At 39.9% G+C, this 18,989-nt stretch overlaps 1 protein-coding gene across 2 annotated transcripts; it reads right to left on the reverse strand.

Annotated features, from left to right (window-relative positions):
* Positions 1-3,018: 3,018 nt before the first annotated feature.
* On the reverse strand, positions 3,019-13,450 carry LOC146499296 (tetraspanin-8-like). Of its 2 annotated transcripts, none has more exons than XM_085138203.1 (10): positions 13,293-13,450; positions 12,920-12,988; positions 12,719-12,835; positions 10,579-10,653; positions 10,265-10,360; positions 9,739-9,849; positions 4,814-4,849; positions 4,639-4,722; positions 4,157-4,281; positions 3,019-3,394 (listed from the first exon to the last, which is right to left on the reverse strand). In XM_085138203.1, exons 1-9 carry the CDS (start codon positions 13,350-13,352, stop codon positions 4,162-4,164), a joined length of 768 nt encoding a protein of 255 aa, XP_084994329.1. In that variant the 5' UTR covers positions 13,353-13,450; the 3' UTR covers positions 3,019-3,394; positions 4,157-4,161. The 2 variants fall into 2 exon arrangements, with proteins under 2 accessions (XP_084994329.1, XP_084994328.1); XM_085138202.1 differs by having other exon boundaries at positions 3,019-3,421; positions 13,293-13,449.
* Between the last annotated feature and the right edge of the window lie 5,539 nt (positions 13,451-18,989).

Below are 18,989 nucleotides of genomic sequence, written 5' to 3' on the forward strand. Positions count from 1 at the left end.
CTTTCCTCTCCTTGTGGGCTCCATAATCTCTCACTATGGTGATCATCATAGTGACGGCGTAGAAGAAGAAGAGTTTGATGGTGCAGCCCTCCAGCAGCAGACTGATGAAGGAAGTGTCATGAAGAGTGTACTTGGCTTTGTCAAAGAGCATGTTTGTCTTTTAGATACATCACTTTGGCATTTTTACATTTATTTACACTAAGCAATACCTGCAGCTCTAGAGGAAGAACATTATATATATATATAGTATATACATTGGGTGAATGTGCAGTAGTAGCAGCAAGCAGGTGAATTCTGTACATTAATAAGAATAGACATCTGACTATTTTACAGGATAGACAATATAAACATATTTAAAATTAAAGGGATTTGAAATGTACAATGTGCCTGGGTTTAGAGTGTTTGGAAGAGAGTCCTGTCTCAGTCAATTGTAGATGATGTGAGAGGGCAGGTGTGTGTGTGTTTAGGGCCCGGATGGCTTGGGGATAGAAGCTCCTCTTGAGTCTCTCTGTCCTTGCCCGGATGATGCGGAACCTTCTACCAGATTGCATAGGTTGGAACAGTTTGTTGCCAGGATGGGACGGATCCTTCAGTATGTGCACTGCTCTAGTCCGGCATCTCCTGGTGTAGGTGTCCTGAAGCGGGGGGAGAGCAATCCTGCAGCAGTGTTCTGCTGTATGGATCACTCTCTGGAGAGCTTTTTGGTCCTTCACACAGCTGTTCCCGAACCACGATGTCATGTTCTGTGTGAGGATGCTCTCCACAGTGCTTGTATAGAAAATCCTGAGGATATTTGGAGAGACCCTGAACTTCCTCAGTTGTCGTAGGTGATACAGGCGCTGCCTAGCCTTTTTGGTCTGGACCTGAATGTGGGCAGCCCATGTCAGGTCTGAGGAGTTGTGGACACCAAGATACTTGAAGGACTGCACCCTCTCCACTGGAGCTTCATTGATGATAATGGGCTTGTAGTCTCTGTGCTGACTCCTTCTGAAGTCCACCACCAGCTCCTTGGTCTTGCCGACTTTCAGTTGGAGGTGGTTGTCCTGGCACCATGATGCCAGATTCTTCACTTCGTCCATGTAGGCCGCCTCATCGTTGTTGGAGATGGCACCCAACACCACTGTGTCGTCAGCAAACTTCACAATGGTGTTGGAGCCATGGGTGGCCACACAGTCTGAAGTGTAGAGGGAGTAGAGCAGTGGCGAGAGGACACATCCCTGTGGTGCTCCTGTGTTGATGGTGATGCTGTTGGAGACGCATCTACCCACCCTCACCACCTGAGTTCTGCCAGTGAGGAAGTCCAACACCCATGCACACAGACGGCTGTTGAGTCCCAGATCCCCAAGCTTTGTGAACAGTCTGCAGGGAGCTATTGTGTTAAACGCTGAACTGTAATCAACAAACAGCATTCTCACATAGTTACCCTGTTTCTTGTCCAGGTGGCTGAGGGTGGTGTGCAGGACGTGGGCGATGGCGTCCTCAGTGGATCTGTTGGGTTGGTAGGCAAACTGCAGCGGATCTGTGGTGTCTGGGATGAAGGAGGAGATGATGTTCTTCAGCAGCCTCTCAAACACCTTCATTACTACCGAGGTCAGTGCAACTGGCCGGTAATCGTTCAGGGATGAGGGTTTGCTGTTCTTGGGCACAGGGATGATGGTGGATCTTTTGAAGCATGTGGGGACCACAGACTTCGCCAGGGACTCGTTGAAGATGTAAGTGAACACACCTGCTAGCTGGTCAGCGCAGCAGACGGCCGGTGATGCCGTCTGGCCCAGCCGCTTTCCTTGTGTTCACTCTCCTCAATGCCGCTCGGACGTCATGCTCCACGATGCTGGTCACCGGTCTCTCGCTGATGGCGTCACTGTCCTCGGTAGTCAGGCGGTAGATAGCATTAGCCGCCTGGCTAACCTCAAAACGGGAGTAGAACTGATTCAGCTCATTGGTGAATGCAGAGTCGGCGTTGATCGGCGCAGTGTCCTTGGCTTTGTAGTCCGTAATGGTGCGTAGTCCATGCCACATACAGTGTGTCGCCCTGGTGGAAGCGGGACTCCACACGCCCCCGGTATCGGTGTTTGGCATCTCTCGCCGTATGAGGCCGCTTTGTAGGCACACATAAAGAACCGACTCCAAAGCTTAATACTCAATTCAATTCAATTCAATTCAATTCAATTTTATTTATATAGCGCCAAATCACAACAAATGTCGCCTCAAGGCGCTTCATAGATACAGAGAAAAGCCCAACAATCATATGACCCCCTATGAGCAAGCACTTTGGCGACAGTGGGAAGGAAAAACTCCCTTTTAACAGGAAGAAACCTCCGGCAGAACCAGGCTCAGGGAGGGGCGGCCATCTGCTGCGACCGGTTGGGGTGAGAGAAGGAAGACAGGATAAAAGACATGCTGTGGAAGAGCTCAATACTGAGCTCAAGTATGAGAGATTATGATTGTTATTGGCCTTATAAAAGTTTCTTGATTATGGTGGAAATGAGTTTGAGGCAGCTGTTGATCTGAGCCATGTTTGCAGCTGGAAAATATAGTAAAAATAACAGCACTGCTCCCAGAGTGCAGAGGAGTTTTATTGCTCTGGGGGGAAGGATTTCCAGTAAACTAAAGAGAGGGGCACGTGTTTGTTGGATTTGAAAACTTCTGTGAATGTAGGGCCAGTCTGAACATGACCTCCTGTGATCAAATCCAGATGTGGAAGGAGAGTGAATTTACTGGAACACTGTAAGCACATTTTATTTTTTAAAATAACACATTTACACATATAATTAAGTACAGTGATGTAGGTTATGTCATTTTTATGCTACTTATTTTCATGGAAAATGTCTGGTGTTCACATTAATTACATCTTCCATATCAATAGTACTGGTAATGGGTTTTGACTGTCTGTACAATTATGCATACAACCTGCTGCAGTTGTTTTTTGTTTGATTTGTGTTGGAAAAAGTTCCTTTACAGCAGTGAAACAGAAAGAAATTTCTGTTTCACAGAGACCGAAAAAAGAGACCGACACGGTTTATTTTTTCCCCTTTTAAGCCTGTAACATGGTTAGATTTACAGTTTTAATCAGAAGAAAACACGACACATAGAGACGTCAAAAATGCAAAGATATACAAAAATATTTCCCTTTATAAACATTTTTACAAGCAGCTGCTTCATCACAGCACTCAGGTTTCAAACTGCAAGCTTGGAAGATTCTGTCCTACTAACAAACTTCACATGAGGTCGCAAAAGAATGTGGCTTTTCTTTTATGTACATTTAATATTACCATGAGAAATCGAATCAGTAACATTAACACTGCGTTCCACAAACACAGCAGGTTACACGAGTCCAGGTGTGAGTGGTCTCAGGGATCTCAAGATGGCTGATAGCTGGCGGAAGCTGCCAGCTCTGTTCAGAGATGGAATGCAGGAAATTCTGTGAAGGAGATTTTAATTTAGAGATTAAAGACTGTTTTTACAGTAACGGTATTTAAGGTGAAGACTTTAGAGCCAAAAGTATGTGAATTTTCTTCAGCAAAGAGTGAAGAAGCTGGAAACTAAAATTTCATTTTGAATTTAAAAACTTTTTTTAACACAAACACAGAAAAGTCCACGTGAAAAGAACAATTTCTATGTATCAGAAAAGCAATTTTGGCAGATAAGAAATTAAGAAATAAAACTGCCATTTTGGGTGATATTATGCTCGATTCCCTCCTGAAATGTTGGGATGGTGTTATTCAGACTAGTGGGCTGGAGAAAGCAGTTAAGCTATTGAGATGGATTTCTTATGACTGACTTTTTGGCCCAATATTCACGATAATAAGTTTAGGATATGGGTCTCAAAAGGTTTAACTATTTATTATTCTCTTACCCATGAGGGGGCATTCTTGAGCTTTGAGACATTAAAAGAAAAATATGGACTAGGTCAAGACCATTTTTACAGGTATTTACAAGTCAAGCGTTACTTTGATGAAAACATTAAAATTATAATAGAAAACAGTGAATTGGGCTTTGTGGGCTTTGTGGAGCACTGTTGTTATCAAAAAATTTAAAATTAAAAATAAAACAGAAAAGCAGTGAAATTTTTCATGCTGCTTGAAAAATATTTCACTTTGAAATTCAAGAAGAAAAAAAACAGGACTCTATGAAAGAAAAAGACAATGCATCGTACTTTGGCTAGTATGCCGGGGTGTTGTACAGCTCCTTGTATTTTGGTGGCATCATGGAGACCACGGTGGGTCTGTTTGGGTAATACAGCTGGTGGATGATGATGGAGGACAGAATCATGCCAAGCAGCTGTTGGGGAGCACAGGAAGTTGAGTTAAACATCTGCAGGTTGTGAAATGTTGATTCTGATTCTGTATTCATAATGAACTAATATTATAATGAACTCAAACTGCTATGTATTTACGTACAAGATGATTTTTCACAAATTTAGATTTTAGTACTAGTTTACGTTTTGTTCCACTACAGATGCTGTAATTCTTTCAACATTTGATGGAGAAGATGGAGAATTCAAACTTTGTAGAAAAAATATATTACATGTATACTATGACTTTCTCATTGTTGCATAAATAATAGCAGGGACTAAATACAGAGAATGCAGATGTGACATTTATGCTACCGAATCCTTGAATAATTGATAATACTCACAGCTAGAACAGCCAGAGTGAAGCTGACCACAAGCATGATGTTGTAATGAAACTGGATGTGGTCCGTGATGGTGGGAAAGCAGGTCTGAAAATAGAAGGAAAAATGAAAACTGTCAGGTTCTGATATAAACTGAGGAATGATTTAAGCTTTTTCAAAATGGTGCTGGGTCGCTCACCTTAGCGTAGACGGACTTTCTCTGCAGCATGAAAGTCTGGAAAATTTACAGAAATAAAGACGTTACAAACTGTGACACACCGTAACCACACTGTTAGCCTTTGCAGTAATTTCCATAGCTTAGTACTGCAAAATCAACAGTAAAAAACTCTAAAGGATGTTAGCAGTGTAGTACTGTAATTTGCATGTAATTGTGGGAAAATTCCATGAGATTACATTATTTTTACGGTAACTCACCGTACTCATGGAAACATCTGTAAAATACAGCAAATGTAACAATTGGCGATGTTCCTCAGATTATACTATTACACCATCCGGATTTCTGTTGTTTTCTACTGTAGATCTAAGAGTAATTACTTAAATCCTCATTCAGAGTGTATTACTATAAAATGCAATTCACTGTGAAAGTAGTATAACATATAAACTACAATATACAGCATAATTTTCAACTTAAGGAGTAAGTTGCAGCCACACTAAAATTTAATTCCTTGAACTGAATGGAACCCTGCCTCTCGCCTGCCTCTATGTCAGCTGGGATAGGCTCCAGCGCCCCCCGCGACCCTGAAAAGGATAAGCGGAAGTGAATGGATGGATGGATGGATGGATGAACTGAATGGAACCTCATATATTAATAAATGTATTTGTTTATTCAAACAATGTGAAACATTATTAATACTATTAATTAAAAGTATACTTGTAAGGTTAGTATTGTGATAGAGTCGAGTATATTTTAATTATACTCTTGTAGACATTATGACATTATGCTAGTACAATTATGGTGAACAAAAAGTACATCTAAAAGGTAATTTCAAGAATACTGTTATGTACTAAAACGGGGGCCAATATAGTCCCAAGAAGCATTATTAGTATATGTACTAGGTAAGGTATACTTGGGAAATATAATTGAAGTATACTTATTGGCCAGCAACAAAAACTAATGGCTACATTTAGAGTAATGTTTAAAAATGACTTCATTTAGCAGGGTGTTCCTTTTTTCTCTTCTTATTCTTTCTTATACTGGACCTTCATTTGTTTTGTATAAGGTGGTACTTTTTAAGACACTTCTGCCTAACTACAGTGAACTAACCTAATAATATGCTCTGGTCGTCATTTTACACAAGTTAAGGTGTCACATCCATGAAACCTACACCACTAACCAGCATCAGTCCTACAACTTCACTCTCAAAATTAATAAATTCTGGGACAAGCAGAAACTGTATTTTTAGCGGTGCATTTTGTTGCAGTATTAAATGCACTCTCCTAAAGAAATAATTCCTTTGTAGCACCACTTTGTGTTGGTTCAGAAGAGATGTCCTGGATATACGTGATAATGTAACACGGGTGTTTATGTTTGTTCATGTTTAGCGCGTTGGGTTGTGTTTTTAAAGCGATTGTTACGTTTTTAAAGCTTTTTAATGCGACAGGTGCGATAGCCGACACCACACCTTCACCTGACGTACAACGTGACGTATGACGCACACGTCGGGTATTCACCTTCAAAACAACAATGGGGATAGAAAATATTGCTCGAGGTTGTTAATGCTCCTTTTGCTGGTTGCCAACCACCATTAAATAACAACAAGAAGAAAATATTGATCTGCTTCTCTTAGTTTTGCACGTTTAAGCCGCAAGTCAGACTCAAACAAAGCTGCAAAGCAGGAGAACAACATGGCCATCAACTATTCTGTGCCACAGATCCAGTTTGCTGCAGCACAGAGTGATGATGAGACCGTTAACATGTGCAACTTAGAAGTAGTCAGAGGTAACTGGATGTTCAATCGGGTTAAATGCAAGGTTGATTGGATTATATCTGAAGATCATATGCTATTTGTGATAACTCTGCTAGACTCCAAATTGCTCATCCATGCGGGAGTATCTCAAAATTAAATGAAACCACTTAACACTTTTTCCCTAAAACGGACTGACATGGGACACATTAAAGTTGGATCGGAACCAGCTAATCAGTCTGAAGGTAAGTGTTTTTTTCACCTATTCGAGAGAAGTCCGAAATGCGTTCTTATTACTGTTTGTTTTGACTTTTAAGCTACCCTACCAGGATATTTTCATTCAAATGCTAAGACAAAATGTCAATATCTATGAATGTGGAGACTCAAAAGACTAGTTAGGTAATAGTTGCCGATGGATTTATGAGACTTGATAGAAACTTGGACGTTTGCAACAGGTGAATCGGTGAGCTACCGAGGTTGCGCCCAAATGCTTAATGCTGTTAGCTGGTCAGTGTTTTCAGGTGTGCTTGTACCTGTACGGTGCGGAGTGCTGACTAAGTCATGTTAAACCCATTAAAGCGTCGAGCTCAAATATCTTGTCATTTTTGTGCACTGTTCTCTTGTCGGCACACATTTTCTGTTTATTGAAGCCTTTTGTGAATCATTTTGATCATGTAAAAACTGGGAATTGGTCCCTATTGACAATACTCTTATTTTTTGCATTGCATATGTCATTTAGGAAAGGTAATTGCTCACTGAACTTTTTGCAACTATGTGTATTTCTAAATTTTGTGGCTTCAGTGCATGCAAATTTATATTGTTCAGTTTGCATGTTAAAAGCCTGCCAAGCACCCCAAGGCTGATTATGCTTGGTCATTTATGAAATAGAGCTGATTAGACCATATTACAATTTCTGTTTGGCACAGGAGCTTTTCGTGGACACAGGTATCCAGTCTCTGTTTTGTTAGCTCAAATTTCTGTAATTTCCTTTATAAACCAAGGTTGTTGGACATGTGTCTCAGTGAATCCAGCAAAGTAACAATATCAAATTTCACATTACATATTACTGATCAACGTAGTAGTCTAGCTACACCAACAGCAGAAATACTGAAGTCAATACTGTAAAGTTTAACAGCAGCACAAACTATAAACTCCAAAATAACCATACAGTTGATTCATCTCCGGTAATTTAATTGGGCTGACTCTTTGTTAGGTGTGTTTAATGTGCAGAATAATTCCCAATTATGTACAATTATAATATGTTAAGACGGACTTGTGTACATAAGGCCATTAATAATTAACTGTACGTAGCTATTTGCTTTATGACTATCTAGACAGTGTGAAGAAGTGAAGTATTGAAATTATTTTATGTTGCATAATGACAATGACAATGTTGCCCCTATACATTTAAGGACAAAGTTCAATGACCGCCACCTGCTGGATGGTGAGTACAGAGGGGCGTGTAATTGTCGAGCTGGATAAAGAGAACACCTTTGCTGATGCAATGTCAGTCTTCTTTGGTTCATTCTATGTATTGAACCTGGAATACCAGGAGTCAGCGTGTGCAACATTGGAACTAATTCAGAGGTATGTTTGAACAATTAGCTGATGAATAAATTATCCCTAAGTAACTCATTATTTCAAATCACAACTCAATGTTACTGTATGTTACTATTTATTATGGCATGTTTTAAGGTTTTTTGTAAGGATAAACCCTGAAGAGGGAACAAAATGTACCTCCAAGGTTGGGACAAGCAGAAAGACTGGGACCACTGTGAAGCGATTAACCCTCATGTCACAACTTTCCTCCAGCGGCTTACTGAATTTGAGTGGAGAACTTCAAATTAGGTAACTGTTTTTGCAATTTTTAGTGAATTCCTTGTATAATTTAAGTGAACAATGTGTTGTTACCTGTGTCTCCACAGATAATCCATGGCCCATGCTTTCTGGACAAGACAAGCTCTCTTGCCATCTTGCAAGACACTGTCTCTGTCCAATAGTTTTTTTTTGAGTGCAACAGTTTTGATTTTTTTTTCCTTCTTTTACCCGTTTGTTAAAAATTATTTCAGCTACTTACACTTTAATTGTCACATGCATTGGCTCACCCTACAAATCAATGAACTCAGTCCACAAAGCAAGATCAGGGTTTAGTGCAGGTCAGTCAAGTTCCTTCACACCACACACGCTCATCCATGTCCTTGTGGACCCTGTTTTGTGCATTGATTTGGTGGCGTGAGACAGTATTTTGGACAAAGTGTATATAAAGGCAGATGTGTGGGGCTTGATATTATATTCATTACAATTCAGTTTATTTGTATGGTGCCAACAAAATGAATGCCAAGGCAATTCACATTGTAGGTTTAAGACCTTACAAAATATAACTAAGAAAACCCAACACTTGAGCATATGTTGTCTGCCATGATATGGATATGACATAATATCGTTATTGTTTGTACAACCATCTGAGAAAATAATGGATTACATAGTTCAGTAAAAACAAATGCTTCCTCAATGAAAATATGTTTTCAGTTCTTTTCAGTTTTTGATTTTGGAAATGTGTATTTCTGCAGAGGAAAATCAGAACTGAAATAAAGTGGTGTAAAGCACATGAATTATATTTTGTGTGTGTGTGTGTGTGTGTCTATCTATCTATCCATCCATTTTTTTTGGAACCCTCCAGTCTCTTACAGTATGTTACTGTTAACTGAAATTACGGTCAATTACGGACTGTTAAACAGTAAATGACCGCCTGTTGGGACACGGTGTCCTCTAGCAGAGATGAATATTTTTGGTACTGATGATGCGTGATAACGGTAAGTTACTGGTTAATATATTGCAGTGTATTACCTTGCAGCGGGCTTACAGTGACATACCGTGAATAAACGGTAGTATACCAATTTCTTAATCACAGTATGATGTTACTTTGTTGACGTAATTTACGACATAACGACATAACGGTATCTCACTGGCGTCACTGTCGCCAGTGAGATACCGTAAAAAAGGCTACGGTGCGTTATCATAATTTGTCCAAGAGTAGTATACCACACCAGCAAAAAACGGTATCATCCTGCAGAACGGTAAGCTACCGTAACACGGCATCACGGTATGACACTGGCAACAGTGACGCCAGTATGTTACCGTAAAGTGGCGATGAAAAGTCTAACAGTGCAGTGAAGCAAGTGGGTGCATCAATACTCACGTTGTTTTCGACAGTCTGACACTTGCCCTCCCACTCCTCCTCCTGGCTGCACACACAGGAGTTGGGGATGTTCTCCCAGTCTTTGTAGCTGAACAGACCACAGCAGTGAAACTACAAACAGCAGCAGGAGAAGAAAGAAAGACGAGGGTTACTCATCTTCAGGAGGATCATCAGCTGGAAATAAACGTTAAAAGGTGTGTGAGGGTTTCTTTTTCCCCCTTTTGAAATTTTTTTTTAGAAAAAAGTGATCAAATTACTTGTGGACAGTTTGCCTGATCTTATTCTGAAAGCTCACTTGCTGCCAACTATCAAGTGTATATAAATAATGGCACAGTGTATTATGTCATGTTTCAAAGCTCATCTGATGTTATTTTACATTATCACCAGTTTGCAAGTGCTAAATCTTTTATGCCCTGATTGAGTGCATCTCTTTTTCCACGAATGTAACTTGTATGTAGCAACAACAAAAGAAAAACTCATTTTAAAAAGATTAAGAGATTGCAGCGAGCAAGTTAGAATATCTCACCTTCTCCTGAATGCCCTCAGCAATGTTCCTCACGTCCTCTGAAGATTTGTCCAGAGGCACAAACCTGCTGAAAGTCTGCTCCACGATGCCTTTGAGCTGCAAAAAACAAATATTTTTATAGCATGTATTACATTTATATTTTAAAAATTAAAGCATTTTAATGGTTATGAAAGATAATATGGGTAAGGTAAAGTAATGAAAAAGTAACTGTATTTATATGTGTTGATTATTTTAAAAAAGCATGATTTAAAAAGTTTTTCCAGTTAAATCAAATAAATCTCTTCACATGACTTCGTCCAGCACCCTGCTGTTACCTGAGGATGAATGATGGCAGCAGGGATTCCAATTATGAGCATCAGCGAGCATCCAATGACCATAAACACCAGGAACTGCAGAGGAAAATTCATTCATTTTTTTAAACACTTGCATTATCAAAGCATGACTATTACATTTATCACAGATGGTCTTCATTAAGAAATACAAGCAGCCCATAATGGAATGAGACTAACAACCCATATGGAAAAGATATATATAAATCTTATAAAGTTTGTATCTGTCTTGTGTGAAACTTGTATGAAAAGCATACAAGAGTGAAAACAGATATAAGATCCCTTGAAAAATTATATAATGAAACTTGTATGTTTTGGATACTTACTAAAACAATATATGAAAGTAATGAGAAAGTGGCCACTTTCATGAGTAAATCATATAAGCCTTATATGATTCATTATATGAAGTAGGCCACATCTTAGGCAAGTCTTTTATAAGTTTTTTCCATTTCTTTTCCATGTGGGAAGACAAGAGGAAGCAAAACTAAATACAGCAAACAAGATGGGAGACCATCAAAATAAAACCATTCTCTGCTGCCTGTTGGAGCGGGGGGGCTAGGAGGAGGAGTTGGCCATCCGATTGGGGTCTGGAATGTGGGGCCTCCCTGCTGGTGCCGAGTCGGGGGAATGTCTGCTTCTCTCCACCCCAGGGAAAAGGGAAACACTACCTGGGTCTGGGTGCAGTTTCCCCCTCCAGGGGCAAGGGTACCTAGACCTGGGGCCTAGAGTACGCTTGGGGAGTTTGATTGTGTGTACAGTGTCTCTTTGTGTCTGTCTCCACGTTCGGTGAGTGTTGAGTAATTGCATATGAGAGCATGAGGGTGGGAATGGATGTTTGTATCTGTGTGTGCCTGTTTGTCTGTGTCTATATGTCAGGTTGGATATCAGACGCCACCTCTCTGGGGACATCTCAGGCCCTCCACTTCCCCTGCCAGTGGCAGACGCCCTCAGACATCGGTGCATTGGTGGTTCTTTGTGTCCAGGGATGGGCGTCCAGGTACACACCGGCTCACTCCTTGGTGGCTGCTTGTCGGGGCCTGGAGCCTGGGGCTTGCTCGGGCCACTTCGGGGGTGGGGTGCCCTCAGCCTCTCGGCCTGGGGCCCGGTCACTCTGGCACAGCTGGCTGCCGGCGAAGCTCACGGGCACGTCACTGCAACCCCCCCTGGCTTCTGCTCCGCGGCTGCTGAGTGACCCCTCATCTGGGGCTCTCCTCAGCTCTTTCTGGGATAGTGGCGCGGCTGCCCCTCTGTTGGTCTTCCTTGGTCTCTTGTGTTCTGAGGGCCTCTGGATGTCTGGAGTTTTGATCTCCTCCATACCTGCTTCATGCCCTGGAGGACGGGGCTGTGGCTCCCCACACCCTCTAGCAGATCATTACATGAAGGAACCTTTTAAATACAAGTGCGGTCATGCTCACAGGTGTACACACGGGTGCTCATACACACAAACTACACCCTTTTTGGCTCCTACCTCAAAGCACACTGTGCGCTGTCGATATTACGTGCTGCACAACAATGTTTAATATTTAGTATTTACTGTTATATTCACATAGATCATCGTGTTGTTGTTTATTATATTGCTCTTTTTTTTCCTTCTGCTTGTTTTCTCTTTTTTCTTTCTCAACAGGTGATTGATATATGTATTTTTTGTTTGCTTATTTTGTTGGTTTTTATTTTTTGCCCTTTATCCTCGTCCCTCTTCCCCGCTGTTTTTCTTTCCCTCTTTCCTTCTCCCCTTTCTTTTCCCCAGTCAAATCTGTCCCATATTTAACAAGTGAGAATAAAATAAAATAAACAATAAAAGGTGAATCAAATAGACCATTACGGCTGGGATGGTCCATTTGGTAAAGTAAATCTGTTGGGCATCTTTCTTCGCCTTTAGACAATAATTCTGATGGCAAAAGAGCCAAACGGGACGGGCAAAAAAAAAAACGTAGCAAACACTGAGCCACTAGGAATATAGAACATAAAAAGACGACTTTGGACTTCAAACACAAAACTCCTCTTAACCTACAGTGAACATAAGGACCTGTAAAATCAGAGCACCATACTGTAATGCAAAGATAATAAAAATGAGAAAAACCCAAAACATCCCCAAAACTTAAAACCAATGACAGTCTGAACTCACCATGATAAGGGCCACTTTGCTCTCCTTGTGGGCTCCGTAGGCTCCCAGCAAGGCGATCATCATGGCAATGCAGCCCACCACGTAGAGGATGAAGAGTTGGGTGGAGCGACCCTCCAGCTGTGGACAGAAGTGTCACAAAAGGTTAGTGGGCTTTGTCTGTTTGTTCCCACGTGTTACATTTATGTTTGAATGTGTCCTCACTTTGTATCCTCGAATGTCCATGAAGAACTGATACCACAGAGCGAGGGCGATGGCTACTCCACCAGCAACCTGAACAAACAGAAACAGTCTGGTTAGAGCTGCTGCATCCTTTAAACACAACCAGGATATGAAATGACTGCACAGCCACACACGTGGACGAGCACAACAACAAACTCTGAAAGTAAGAACAAACATGTTGAGTTGATATTGGTTTATTTTACTCTTCTAAGCTTCGGTTTCATTTAATTGTAAAAAAGGAGGCAAATGTGGTTGATTTTGACTGCTGCGTCTGCCTGCTGACTGGTTGAAGTCTTTAAGGAGATTCTGGATTAAAGTCTGCGATTATCATTTGCTAAATAATCTCTTTACTCACCATGAAGAATATGTTGAAGATGGTGAAGATGTGTTTGAGGCAGATGTTGATCTGAGCCATGTTTGCAGCTGGAAAATGCAGTCAGAATAACAGTACCGTTCCCAAAGTCCAGATGTGCTCCGACTGCAGCAAAGTGAGAAGAGAACAGCAGAGTGAGCTGCTTTTAAGGGTTTCAGGGCTCTGCTGGGCAGGACGTCCGGTAAGTTAGAGGGGGAAACTTCTGTGGAATGCTTGTTTAACAAGGGGAGGTTCAAAGCTCCTTCCAGTAAATCCAGTGGAAATAGTTGTTGCTGTGAGCAGGGACGGAAGCTGTTCTCAGACTGGCTGGAGTGGAGGAGAGGGCGGTGTTATGCCCCGTTTAAAACAATCCAGATGTGGAAACATGACTCATTTTACTTTTATGAGAATCTGTCGTCATCAGGAGGAGAGATAACTTACCGAAAGTCAGTTTATTCCTCTACAGCTCAAAGTAGTTTTTACTGCATCTGCACACAATGTACTCAGAGTTTTCTTTTAATAAATGAGATATGTTTATAAGGGTACTGCACTTATGCACAAAGATTTGTATATAACTTTTTATGTTGTATCATATCTGCAGTGGTTTCAAATGTAAAGCAGTATGAGCACTGCACTCAAATACAGATTACATCATCTTTAACTTCCCTCCTTATTACTTTTATAGTTGCATCTTATTAAATAATACTTTTGTTTTATGAAGTAGGTTTTGTAGTTTTTTGTGTCTTTGTAGTTTTTTGTGCATATCACACTTGATTTTTTTTTTTTATTGATTCCTTATCATTTTTTATTGTGGAATAATTCGACCCACAAAGACTTTGAGCGTCCACAGAGCACTTTTAATCCTCCGAGTGTGAACAAGCTGTCAGACAGAGCAAAGCAATGCAAACACTACCCTGAGTCCCACGTCACTGTTTTGGAATCTGCAGCTGTGAAAAAAACAGAAACCTGTGAGATGAAAAAATGATCACTGAATGTAAAATTTGGAATTGATGCCTACAACATGTTGCAGCGGTTGATTTGATTTGTGTTGGATTTTGTAATTTGTGCCGTCTTGCAGTTGTTTTTAAATCCTTTCTGTCTTCTCATTTTATTTCTAAAGTTGTAAAGTTTCATGTTACCCTTTTGCGGCCCTTTCCTGTTCAGCAGTCAGCACTAGAGCAGGGCGAAATGACCAAAAATATTTATCACGATATACATTTGAAAATTTGCAATAACGATATAACTGACGATAAAATTGACACTAGACAAAATACTTTACAACTCCACAACTTTATTCGTGCAATCCATCAAACGGTGCGGGTTCGTAGCTTAGCAAAGTCGTACTAAAACATTTGACAGATTTTCGAGCGCCGTGTACCACAGAAAATCGTTTCGAGGTCGTTGTTTTTTCTACCTTTCTGACATGTCTCCCCAATGTGATGCTTGTGTAAAGTTGGTCAGAAGGTTCCTTTGTAAGTGCGCATGCGCCATTAGCGTGCTGCCTGCTGTAACCCTAATTTCCTTCAAGATTAATAAAGTATCATGATTCTGATTCTGATTCTAAACACAACCAGAATTCATACCACGGCCCGCTAGCATGCGCTACCAAAAATAATGCTTTGTTGTGTATCTGACGGACGAAAGCTAAACCAGTTCCACACCACTGAAGTTGCAGCATTTTTACAAACCAATTCTGGTTCATCCTTTTCATTCAATGATCCGCTTTCGCCCTTCTTATTCTCCGCCATGCTTTTCCCGCCATGTGCGTATGAAAACAAAGGTACGCATGCGCATTTTACTCATATTCTATCGCGATATTTCATTTTCTTATCATTGCCCGACATTATACCAGTGTTACCGTGAACTGTATGATATGGCCCAGCCCTAGTCAGCACATTTAAAAACTGCAGTTGAGCCTGGTGCTGTTTTTCCTTTTCAGGACAAAGATATGTAGGAAGCTAAAGAGCAGCAGAGAAATGCCAGGAAAGAGAAATTGAGGGAAGGAGGGACAACTTTCCTTGGAAGTAGACATGTGGGAGGTACGAGATTAAGTTACTGTGACGCAGCTCAGAGGAACAACAATGAATGCTTTGTGGGGTTTAAAGGAGAAACATTATTTGCAGGACAGGAAGAATTCATGAAACTGTTTAGTCGTCTTGTGTTAATCTAATAAAATAATAATTACAAATATATTATTATTATAATATTCCATGATCAGCTGGAAGTGGTATTACTGCAAAGTGGGATCATTTAGTTTTAATTTGGGACAAATACATAAAGTCTCATGCTTACTTTTTTTTTTTTATACTGGATTGAACAGATATGATGAGTTGCACCAGAAAAACAAAATTAACAGTCTCACTTATAAATAATCCTGTTGTTTTCAGATGTTACTCTGGTTTAAACTTAAAATAATACTGTTGACTATTTGCATATTTGTTTAACTTTTGAGACCTGAGTAGTTTCTCTCACATCATCAAATTTTTTAAATAAGTATCTGCGATTTGCCTAAAGAGTTATATATTTATTACTTTTAAGAAACCTTGTCCTCGCCGGTCAACTCGCCGTTCTCTTTCTCTCTCCCTCCCCTCTGTCATGTGTGTCTGTCTGTTCTGGTTTTGGTGCAGAAGCAGGACTGTGTGAAGGCAAGGCAAGTTTATTTAATAGCACAATTCAACAACAAGGTGATTCAAAGTGTGAGGTTTCCCATCTTCTGCCTTCACACGCCTGGATTAATCACGCACCTGTTCCTGATGCCCTCGTTGTGGCCTCTCCGTAAGGGAGCGGCAGCTCTTGAGTACTCGCTGGATTGTTGTCCTACTAAGTTAGTGCGACCCAAGTACAAGCCAAGCCTTGAGCTTGTGTTCCCACTTACCTGTGAGAGAGATACTTACAGTTGTACGTTCCTCTTCTGAAGTCTTGCAGTCGTTTTCATATAATTTCAGTCTTCTCATTTTATTTCTAAAGTTGTGCCTTACCATTTTGTAACCATTCTTGTACAGTAGTCCATACAGCATTTTAGAGTTGACCCTAAAGTGCCGTTTCTCCTTTTTAGAATGAAGAGATCTGGGAAGATGTGGAAGCTGAAAAGCTGCTGAGAAATAAACAGTATTCCATTTAAAACGATGCTCAGTTGGTGCTAAGGAGCCCAGTGTGCCAAGAATATATCCTGCACACAATTATCAGCAGCAGCGTGAACCACTGATAAAAGGCAGGGTGGATCTTTTCATGTTGTTTATGTCAGATTCTGACTACAACATCTGAATGTGGGGGCAGAAATCATTTTCTACTGGAGTTCGCCTCTGCATCATGCTCAAACACTCCACACAGCATGCTCTGCAGACTGTGACAAAGCACAGCTGTTGCTGAATATAAAAGGCCCCTGTGGTTCACTTTTTATTGCCTGTAGTTTACAGTATAATGACTAATACTATAATAATTAAGTAATTATTGACTATGACTAATTATAATAATGTAAGTTTAATCTGATCATCTGTGTAGACTCACAGGGTTATATTGAGTATATTGTGATTGAAAACATATATGTATGGAACTGAGTTAAAAGACTTGTAAAGCAATTCATGTGTGACTGACCTATTGAGAAATCATGTTGAAGTAAAATGTAGAGAAGAAGGACATGTAACCCTTGTGACTTAGCTCTAAATGAAGTATGCAAAAGGTTACTCAGGGGGAGAAACTACAGGGTGTGACTTAGTATGGGGTGATGCAGATATCATATTGTAGACATAAAGGAGCGGAGGAGAAAAAAGAAGATGATTTGATTTAAAATGATTTAAAAAACCCTGCAGACCGAATAAGTTGTTCTTCCTCTTGATAAATTTCCACATTTTGAGGGTAAAGAGCCACAAATAGGTTAGTGTAAGAAGTACTTTATTCCTCACAAGTCCTAATTTTCTTCAGGAGTAGAGAAGAGTCACTTCCTTTCACACTTTTACATTTTCTTTTCTTAATTACATTTTTCTTTTAAACATAATAAAAGGCTTCAATTAAAAAAAAACAACAACAACAACAAACATTTTGGGGGTTTTTTGTTGTTGGTGGTGGTTTCTTTTTTCTTTTCTTTTTTTTTTAAGATAAATGACAAATTCCAAAGGATCAGCACTGTTAACTTGGAAACAACATTCATGGCAAAACTGGACCAGTATTCCGCAAGGATAATGTCACTGGCCTCTTCAAAAGGACGTGCTGCAAAAATTAAGATTGAGCGCATCAGGAACATTGCTGCAAGAGGTAAGAAAAAAGAAACTGAATATAACTGATAATCTTACACAACAAAAGTTATTATCTAATTCATTATCTTAGGAGATTGTTGGCTATCTTTTGTTGAAGAGTGAATAAGTGAAAATCGGAGGTGGACAGAGTAAAAATTTGCTAAAATGCACATCACTCAAAACATGTTTTGTTTTTTTGTTTTTTTGTGTTGTCCAAGTCAAAATTATAGTGATGTACTTGTAACTTAATGAGTAACTAAGATTCAAGAGAAAAAATAAAACTTGCACCTCATAAGTGAGTTGAAGAGCCATTAATGTAACTTTTGGTCACATTATTGCAAACTGAGGTTGGTAAATTTAAATAGGTACTTCCCATGTAAGGTAACTTGGTAACTTGAGAATACATTAATGTAAAGTATTGGTCAAGTTGCAGATAACGTGAGGAGACTAACCTGAGTTAATAATTTGGAGTGTTACAAGTATCTTTATCAATTGCACAATAAATGTTTATGAGGAAGACAAGTTACACAAACACATTAAATGACATAATTGTAGCGTATTGGCTGTATTGCATTGAATAAAAGTTTCCTGTAATTTCTGATATACGCTTAGAAGAAGCAGGGTCGCACTCTGTACGGCTTTGGTGGTTTAATTTGCAGTACTGATCTATCTACGCAACACAAGGTTCTTTTCAGGACCACCCACCTCTTCGATCGAGTTGATTCTACCGTGTGTGCGTGTGTGTGTGTGTGTGTGTGTAATTGGCCAAATACAGTAAAAAAAAATGTTCAAAACATAAAACAGAATAATTCAGAATGTGTCATAAAAGTGAAGATTTTTTTCTTTATCTTCAAAACGGACTCAGTACTGGTTTCATTGGACTCCTTACACCAGTGCAGTATTCAAAGATGTCACTAGATGGTGCACAGCACTCAGAAGGAACCTCAAACTTGTCAGACAATGCTGAGATGAAAAGAGACTTATTTGGCTCCAGTGTCTGATATTAAGGTGTTTTACAATGGAAATAAATATGGACGATTACATTTTGCACTTTAGTATAAAAAAATGTGTCAAAACCACATATTTCTACAAAAACTGTCAGGCCCATGATGATTTCCACACAATACATTTGGACTGCAGCTTCAGTCTCAGTCATTTTTATCTCCTGCTGGTCTGAAATAAGCAGAAAAGAAACATTTTATTTCCCCAAACTTCTCTGAAGACCGCTTCAGTTTTTGTGTAATAAAAATATTAAATTTGACAACAACACATAACTATAAGTGTTTTTCATTTCTGTCATTCTGAATATTTATGAAGTGACATTGATATTTCTGTAACTCAACATATGAAGGTTTCCTGATGCTGTTACTTCGCTCACCACCTGACATGATACTATACCTTGATTCTCTTGTTTTAACCTCCTGATTTCCACTTTCTGTTCAGCCAGTGAGACTGCCATCTGTCTGAG

The sequence above is a fragment of the Neolamprologus multifasciatus genome, chromosome 17, assembly GCF_963576455.1.
Source record: "Neolamprologus multifasciatus chromosome 17, fNeoMul1.2, whole genome shotgun sequence".
Classification (NCBI taxonomy): domain Eukaryota; kingdom Metazoa; phylum Chordata; class Actinopteri; order Cichliformes; family Cichlidae; genus Neolamprologus; species Neolamprologus multifasciatus.

What these genes read in the sequence shown, in the direction of transcription:
- LOC146499296 (XM_085138203.1), bottom strand. Translation starts at nt 13,352, where the DNA reads ATGGCTCAGATCAACATCTGCCTCAAACACATCTTCACCATCTTCAAC. An exon ending in GAAAGTCCGTCTACGCTAAG is followed by an intron (nt 4,723 to 4,813) that starts GTGAGCGACCCA and finishes TTCTATTTTCAG; the next exon opens with ACCTGCTTTCCCACCATCAC. An exon ending in TCACTCTGGCTGTTCTAGCT is followed by an intron (nt 4,282 to 4,638) that starts GTGAGTATTATC and finishes GCTCCCCAACAG; the next exon opens with CTGCTTGGCATGATTCTGTC.